The 8955-nt window shown below is 34.0% G+C and overlaps 1 protein-coding gene across 2 annotated transcripts; it reads left to right on the plus strand.

Moving 5' to 3' along the window:
- Positions 1–1136: 1136 nt before the first annotated feature.
- LOC149568740 (uncharacterized) lies at positions 1137–5405 on the plus strand. 2 transcript variants are annotated; one of them, XM_089821623.1, is made up of 4 exons: positions 1137–1325; positions 2234–3117; positions 3949–4121; positions 4934–5405. In XM_089821623.1, the coding sequence occupies exons 2-4, from the start codon at positions 2320–2322 to the stop codon at positions 5076–5078; spliced, it is 1116 nt and encodes a 371-aa protein (XP_089677749.1). In that variant the 5' UTR covers positions 1137–1325; positions 2234–2319; the 3' UTR covers positions 5079–5405. The 2 variants fall into 2 exon arrangements, with proteins under 2 accessions (XP_089677749.1, XP_089677748.1); XM_089821622.1 differs by having other exon boundaries at positions 1137–1231.
- Positions 5406–8955: the final 3550 nt, after the last annotated feature.

Genomic DNA, 8955 nt, shown 5'->3' on the forward strand with positions numbered 1-8955 from the left:
TTTATGTCCCCATTGTTATCTAGCCCTCTTTTAATTCATTGCCACAACTCATCTATCAAACTACAAAACAATTTTTTTATCATGGTACTACAAAGATAAATGCTCATCTTTAAATAATTGCTAAAGACAAATACACATCTTTAAATCATTTCCATGACTGACTTGTCAACTAAAGACCGAATACTTTTATTACAATACTAAGAAAATAAAATCACCTTTAAATTGTTACCATGATTCATCTACCAATTACACACCACACTTTTATTACAATATTACCTACAAAGACAAGTGCTTGTCACTAACTAATGATATATGACTTGCGAGATGTATTATTTGAAAGTTCTATCCTACTTGTTAGTAAACTATTATATTATTATTATTAATCAATTATGTCCTAAGTAACATATATTATTGTTCAAACCTTTGATGCGCTACTAGATGACACTAATTACTTTAAAAAAAAATTCCAAACCGTGTATATATATATATATATATATATATATATATATATATATATATATATATATATATATATAACAAATTCACCAATTCCCCAACCTAGTTTAATTTTTAATTTTTTATTATTATTATTTAAATATACTTTTCTACATGCGAAGCTTGTGAGGCCCCATGCAGCGCCAACAACGATGGAGAGTTTTGATGGCCATATTAGGCGTCAAACCCTGTCGTTTTCTCCCGGTGAATATGGCACTCAAACCGCGGTTGAACTCGGACAAATACTCCCGAGTTCTGCTTGCCAATAAACTAACCACGGTTAAGCGAAAGAAATAGGTACACGTGACAAAAGGGGAAAAAAATCTTAGCTTAATTGGAGCGGGCAACGGTACGCTGACGCGTGGAGAAATGAGGGGACGCAATTGGTTTCTGCAATTCCCAGGTAAGGTATGGTTTACAGCTGGAAAAGCCTCAAATCAGATTTTTTAGGGTTTCATAAATTTAGATTAATTTTTTTTTTGATGGAGGGTAATTTAGATTAATTTAAGACGACTGTTGTCGGGAATTAAGACTAGGGAGTCTGTAGGCGCCGTGGAAATTTGCGTGGCCATGATGTGGAATCGTTTGAAAATATCAATGTCTCTTTTGTCTACAAATTGCGCTTTGAATGGAGGCTCATGGAGTAGATTCCATTGATCTAGCCACCTTAGTTCGCATTTCATCGTGGACATTCATTGAATCTGAGGCATTGGAGTCGTCTTTCGGCGGACTTGAGGTATTTCGAACCCTCTGCTTAGATTGGTTTGAAGAAATCTTAGCCTTAGCCTTCACTCATCTGTAGTGAGGCTGTGCCAGTTCGCGGAATGTAGGTTAGTCATGTTTTGAATCGCAGGCCCCAGGGCATTTGATTCTCTCGCTGATCAAGGAGTTTTGTTGATCTGTTTTTTTCTTTTTTGTGAATCTTGTGCATGTCTTGTTGAAATAATTGCTCTGTTTGGCCTGGTTTTTCTTTTATTGGGTTAATTTTACGGTTTTTGCCAGATTTTGCTTTTTCAGCGATTATTTGCTATATTTATTTAACATTTAGCAGTTTTTTTTCGCGTTTCATAGGATTTTGCTCTCTTTACTTTTATTTTTAGAACTTCCAGCATTTGGTAGAATTTTGCGTTCATTGCTTATTTTTAGGTTTTATTAGCATTCAGTTTCGCTTCGCTCGACAGAGTGTTTCCTTTTTTAAGAAAAGTGTTTTCTAGAAGAATTTATTATTTTCCATAAATTAGCTCTGATCATGTCAATTTAACAGCAGCTTGTGTAATACTTGTTTAGGTGAAAAGTTTGTGAGGTTGAAAAGTATTTGGTTTTGAAGTTTTCTTTATATAGGCTAACTACGCTTGGCTGTAATTCGATTATTCCAATTCTGGAGCACTTTGTAGATTAGATTATCAGGCTCTTTGATGACTAACAATCCGCACCTGTTCTCAGAAATATTCGTTGCATTATTTTGCTTTTTTTGCATTATTCTACTTTTGTCCTCGTCGGCAATGGTTCCGTTTTCGGGTTTGCTTTTGCTTTATTTACTTAAATATTTGCATTTTATTCTGTATCACTGTAACATTGGGTTTGATTAAGATAAATATTTGGTTAAGCGTAACTCTGCTTACTTCAGATTTTCTTGATTCGTCTCAATTCGTCGTTCGTTTAACTCTCCTGCCTTAATTTTGCTACAGCAGGCATATCTGCTCGAAATTTGCTGATTCTTTCAAATTCTTTTTTGCAGGTTTAACCAAACCCTAGCTTGACATTTCTCCAATCCGTTGCAAATTCAGTTCGTATGTTCTCCGTTAAGCTCGAATTTCAAGAGCAATGATGCTTCGTAGTTCCTCGACACCGATCTTGGGATCCCTCCTTCCTCATTCAGATAACACCAGGGAAAATGTAGGGAAAATAAGTCCCTTGCATGAAAACGCAAGCCGGATTTGTTTCCACAGTACACCTTCTCACAGTTACTCGCACTCAAGAAGCTTGGACGCATATGCCGTGGAACTGGACGTTGAAAAAGGGGCAAAGTCTGTGTCATCTCTCAGACGAGTCCAATCGGAAGGTAAGCTGGAAACCGTGCTAAGTAAAGGTTCCTCCGCTCAAGCTAAGGTAGCCGCCGAATCATTTTTGCAGGGCAATCCTGATGACTATAATCTCCAGTCATGGTCTAGGAGGCGATCTGCACAGAAGAAATTACCTTATCTAGCAACTGTTCCATCCTTCAACACATATTATGATGAAGAGAACGAAGAGGAAGATGAAGGATTGGAAAATTTTACTGATTTTAACAAGGTCGAATCAAATATGCAAGGATTTAGCTTTGAACATCAGGGCGTGGGGAAAATCGGTTTGAAAAGCGTTGATACATCTGGAGACGAACTAGACAGGGTGGCCACAGAGCCAATGTTCATGGCTAGGGGGCTCGGGATGGGTGTCATGGAGCCTTTAACAGATACGGGCGGTGGGGGTGGAAATTATACTCATAAAGGGACTTCCACTGGTGGCGAAGGAGATGGAAAAGACAGTGGATTTGACAATATCGAGGAGCATTATCAGAAAACACTTGAGGAGAATCCTTCCAATGCTCTCATCTTGGGGAATTATGCCCAATTTCTGTACGAGGTAAGATTTCATTACCAAACACAATTTTTTTCCAATTATTTAAATTTTTTGACAGGAATTTTTGAAAACCTCTGCTCAAAATCATTAATACTTCTTTCTTCATTACATAAACCTCTCTCTCTCTCCATATTTGTAAAACCTCAAACCTTACAACACAGTTTTGTGCCAATAATATTGATCTGCGTCTATAAGTATCATTGCTATTATAACCGACTTGTGCTCTTTTTCTCAGCGTCATGGAGTCCTTGTCCCATTGCTTGCTTGATTTTATCACTTTTACACTTCTTTAATGGGAGTATTTTGAATCCAATTGTTTATTTAGGTTACTGGTCTGAATTGTATGTTTCTGAAGTTTTTTTAATCAATTTTGATTAAAATTTATGGAGAAGAGATAGATTTACATTAACTGATTTAAAGAGTCAACATGCTAGCGTGTAAAGTTGATCCAGGAGTAGCAGATATGCGTGTAGTAGCAAAATTAAGACTGGAGAGCTTGCTGATCCACGAGTAACTGATTTAAAATGTTATTCGCCTCATATATTGTCAAAGTTGTTCTGTTTTTCTTAATTTTCGCATTATCAACATTTCCTCCCAAAAGCTTGATCTCTTATGAATAAGATCGGAAGATCTGTTGAAACTGCAATAGGCTCCTAATAAGCATAGCCCGGAGTATAGCAGATGCAGATTCAGTGGGTCATATTTGAGTTCCTTTTCCCTCGAATATCATTCTCTGTGACTTCCTCTGTTTATTGTGTCTTCATTGAATTGAATTTTATGGTCCCAATCCTTGAAAACTTCGATACTGAAGCGAACATTTTGGTTGAATGACAGACAAAGCGTGACTACCCCAAGGCAGAGGAATATTACGCGAGGGCAATCTTGGCTCAGCCTGGTGAGGGAGAAATCTTAGCACAGTATGCCAAATTAATATGGGAACTTCACCGTGATGAAGAAAGGGCCAATGCTTATTTTGAGCAAGCTGTACAGGCTGCTCCTACAGACAGGTAAACTTCCTGGCCAACTTAGCCGTCTCATTCTTTGACTGATTGCTTAGCCGTCTAAAATGAAATGCTTAATTATTGTGACGTTGATGAACATCGTAGGAAAATGAAGTTCGATGCTTGTAATTATTTACCATTTCTGAAGTTTATTTTCCCCAAAAGGGGATTTGACATGTTATGCGGGCTTGCCAGCTGGGTTGGAACCTAACAAATTTGCTTGGCCTCCGAGCCCTTTCGTATATACAATGAAATATCCACTGAGGGACGAAAAGTTTGCCTTGGTAGAGATTTAAAATGGTTGTGCATAAATTTCTAAATGAATATGTTTTCCTCAGTCAATAGTTACTACAGTTGTTTTTAAATTGCATGCTTAACATACAGCTACATAATACATGGTATCAAAGATTTCCCATCTCCAGTAGTAACTCATCTTCGGTCCTCCTAAATTATAGTACATTTTGTACATAACAGAGATTAAAAAGTGTTCTACACAGCAACATTAGTTTCTACAACAGTGAATGTAGAATTTTCTCCAGTATTAAATTCAGTAGCTACACCTGGTTCCGTTTTTCCATTTTCCATCTGCAACCACATCTTTTCTTATTTATATCAATGTTGAGCGGTTTCACCCTGCGTTCTAAATATAGAATTAGCATTTACGTCTATTACTTGAAATAACGTTGCAGACCTCAATCAAATTGTTGGAATTTGTGATTAATTTCAAAAAGCAGTGTTTCATGTTCCCTTTTTTGTGTGTTAACAATACTATTTTGAATCTCTTAAACAATGCTATATTTGTTTGGTTTTTGCTTCAGTCATGTTCATGCAGCATACGCGTCATTCCTTTGGAACACAGATGGCGAGGAGGATGAGAAAGAACAGGAGGATTCGAGTTTCTCTTTCGCCCCTAACGGCTATGGACTTGATGGCACGGCAACTGCATCCGTGACTGTACATTAAAATGGAAATCATAGACCTATAAAGTATTATAGCACTTTATAGACCTGTAAAGTAGTTATAGAGTTTGCTGGTTTTGCAAATGCCAGAGAAACTCTACAAGATTGGACTCCACGGCAACTCAACGTGCGTGTGCAGATTGTGGACTCTAGTTAAGGAGATAGCGGAGGATGAGACTCTTTAACCCTGGCTTATGATGACATGAAGAAATTAGAAGAGCACGATCTCTTCTTTGGATCTCTTCATGTGCTGTTTAAGCTTGGATCAGTTGAAATACTGATCATGTAGAACCTTTGACCTAGGGCTCTAATAAATTATCCTTTTCAAGCATTGTTGGACATAGAATTCTTAGTGCATCTTTCCATCATATTATAAGAAAGTTAAATTAATATATTTAAACTAGTAGTGGCATGTTTTTGTACATGCAACTAGATAGGAAAGTATAGTTTTTGCAATCTGTATTTTTCCTTTGACAAACATTATTAATAAAAAAGTTATATTACAAAATTCATTGAAAAATCTCATTCAACCAAATAGAATAAAATGTTACTAATATAGATGTATAACTTGATTGAAACATTCATCATTATATAAACAAATTAATTGCAAAAACTATTCGACCAAATGGAATAAAAAGTCACCAAAATAATATATGTATAATTTCATATGGAAATATTATTTATATTTATGATTTTTGCGACCTCATTAGTACACAAAGAAAAACCTTATCCAACCACATTGAATTAAAAAGCAAGGAAAAAAAATCTCCAATATTTAGTCGAGAAATCTAGTGCACAAAAGATGATATTGTTCCTCATCCAACCAAAATTTGCAAAATTTTTTTCACAGGCACACCAAATGATGCCCCAACTATTTATCCATTTGGTCAAATCTTCTCAATCATCAACAATCTTTTCCATTCAAACCTTGATAGGTTAAACAAGATTGGAGCAAATAACCATGCAACTATCAAGAACCACATGGAAGTGTTCATAAAAATATAATCTAATGAATTTTTTGTTGCTCAATCATAAATGTTATACATAAGCAATAGCATCATTAGCTCTAGGCCTTTTTAAAATGGATTAATAGAACTTGTAGTTTTCTATAAATATTTCATGTCTCACCACAAAGCCTTGTTCAGTGGCCCTGTACTTTGAACCTCCATGCAAAATTGTCCACCTAAAATTATGTATATTTGTTCCAACAAGAATGTGAAAAAGAAAAAGGGAAGAAATCACCAAATGCAGACTAGAAGCCTCTTACTAAGACAATCATTATATTTTTGCATGTAACAACTCAAAAATTTATCCATAATATAATTGGGGTAAGAAAAGAAAAGAAACCCTCAAATAATGTATTCGAATCAAAATGCACAATTTAGGAAAAGCCCTCAAATAATGTTTTTGAATCAAAATGCATAACTTAGATGAATATAGAGATTTTAATCCAATTGCAAAGTGGAAATTTTGAAAATTTTATAGCATATTCACCTTTCAATGAAATCCCCATAGCATTCCACACTTCAACAAATACCTTGCTTCATTCTTGCTCTTATCTAAAAAGCCAAAAAAAAATTAAACAAAACGTGAAAATCTCTTTAACACTTTTGTTGATTCCATTCAGGCCATTCAAAAACAATATTTAAAACTATCATTAATCATTTGTGCAAATCAACTTTTAAAAAAATTTTTAAAAAAAATTAGAAAGTTTCTATGACTAGATTAAAGTGTTTTTTAGAAAAATTTCTAAAAAATGTTGTGTATTAGAAAATCCATTGTAAAATCCAAAAATTGTTGGGGCTAACAATATTTCGGCAGAAAATTGTAAAAACTGTGATCAAAGCTCTCACATATAAGCCCATCGGCTTAATAAATAATAAGAATTGTACACTAATTTTTGTTTCTATTTAGTTGTGCGTATTTAAAGAAATGTTTTGATATATGTACAAGTTTTATATGGAGGACTTTGTTTTTCTTACTCTTATCCATACTTATATTGTCTTTCAGTCAGCCCCCTTTTATGTATTTCTATATATCTTTATTGTTATTCATTTGGTTATATTGTATGTATCAAGGGGTGTTTTTGTATATGTCTAACAATCCATTTTTGTATGTACATATTTCTATATACACATCTTATCTATATGTACATATTTCTATATACACATCTTATCTATAACACTTGTACACCTATCTGAATATGACCATAATACAACTAAACATGGTTGTTCAACTATTGCCATGGTCATGAGGTTGACATCACAATCCTTGACATAAAATATGCCTTTATATAATTCAAATTAAAATATTGATCAATAAACCCCATTGGTTTCTCTACATTGAGTTGACTAAAGCAAAGGTTCCATGGGAGTTCAAATTAAAATATTGATTAATAAACCCTATTGGTTTTTCCACATTGAGTTGACTAAGGCAAAGGTCCCATGGGAGGGGCTTGGACTCTATTTTTGTTGAGTGGGTGGCTCTATGATTTTTTTTTAAAGGGGGGCTAACCTTCTATTCCCATGCAACTTCTTAAGTTTGTTTTGTGCTTAAATTTAAGTAGATAAGTGTTCACATGAACATTTTAAATTGTTAAAATAGATAATTTAGAATCTTTAGCTATTTTGGTGGAGCAACTATTATTTAGTAGTTCGAATTAAGCTAGAGGAAAAGAGGAGGGGCACCACGTGGCTCCACAAACTCTTTTTCTTTTTATTTTTAAAGATTTTATTTCTTATTTTTGTCTGTAAAATTATTATTCAATTAATTAATTTACATTTCAAATGTCATGCTTAAAAATAAACAAGCTATATATATATATATATATATATATATATATATATATATATATATATATACGGGGTCATTAGCCCCACAATGATTTCCTAAAAAGGTTGAGCAACCACTAGCCAAAATAAGCTAAGTGGTAGCATGGGAACATGCTTTAAAAGTTTATTTGGAATCTTTTCTTATAAAATAGGAGCTCTGACTTTTTAGCTCTCATTTTAAGGGTGTGAAAATGGGGTGGGGCTGGAAATAGCTCCACCAGTTTAGGGAAGAATTTTGTCATTTGTCAACAATCTACTCTTCATTTTCTTACCAAAATGAAATAATCTCACCACACACATCTTTGAAGAAATATAATTTTAATTTTTAAAATTCATGAGACAACAAGCTTCTTTGAATATAGGAGGTAATATTTTAAAATGGTTTCACATATGAATCCATGGGATTGCTTCCCTTTTTAAAATATTCCTAAAAACTCTCAGTGGTACCCGATCTATTTTTAAGGAAGCAGGTGCCTATAAGACCCCAACCAAGTATATATTTTTTCGAATTTAATGCTATGTGTCCTTATGACTCGAAATCATATTTCAATACAAAAGTCAACAAAGATCACTCACACCAAAATTGATATCATGCAGGAGTGCTAGTGCTTAAAGACTCACACTGGTAGAAATGATTGTTGTAAAAGAATATTCATTGATCATCACAAATATTCATATTTAAGTTTTTATGCTTATAGATTATTGAAGGAGCAACTCATACACTTGAATTCGGTGCATAATTTTAAGTAATGAATTTGTATATACCATTTTGAGGGCCTTTATTGAAAATTTTAAAACTTTTGTACATATTTTTCTTGGCAACATAAGAATCCTCACTAACTCTCAAATGTTAATAAAAAGTATAGAAGAAAAAAACCATCCAGGCAAATAATAAAGAAGAATTGTATTGTAGTCAAGGTTGAATCTAAAAGAAAAGGACAAACTTAGAATATTGACTTGACTTAAATCCACAAGCTTGGTCTGTGATGAAGTATAGATCCAAAGGAATTCTAATGAGAAAAGGGTGCAAGTGTTTAAATTGCATCCAAT

The sequence above is a fragment of the Cupressus sempervirens genome, chromosome 3 (assembly GCF_028749045.1).
Source record: "Cupressus sempervirens isolate cs-2001-9-10 chromosome 3, ASM2874904v1, whole genome shotgun sequence".
Classification (NCBI taxonomy): Eukaryota; Viridiplantae; Streptophyta; class Pinopsida; order Cupressales; family Cupressaceae; genus Cupressus; species Cupressus sempervirens.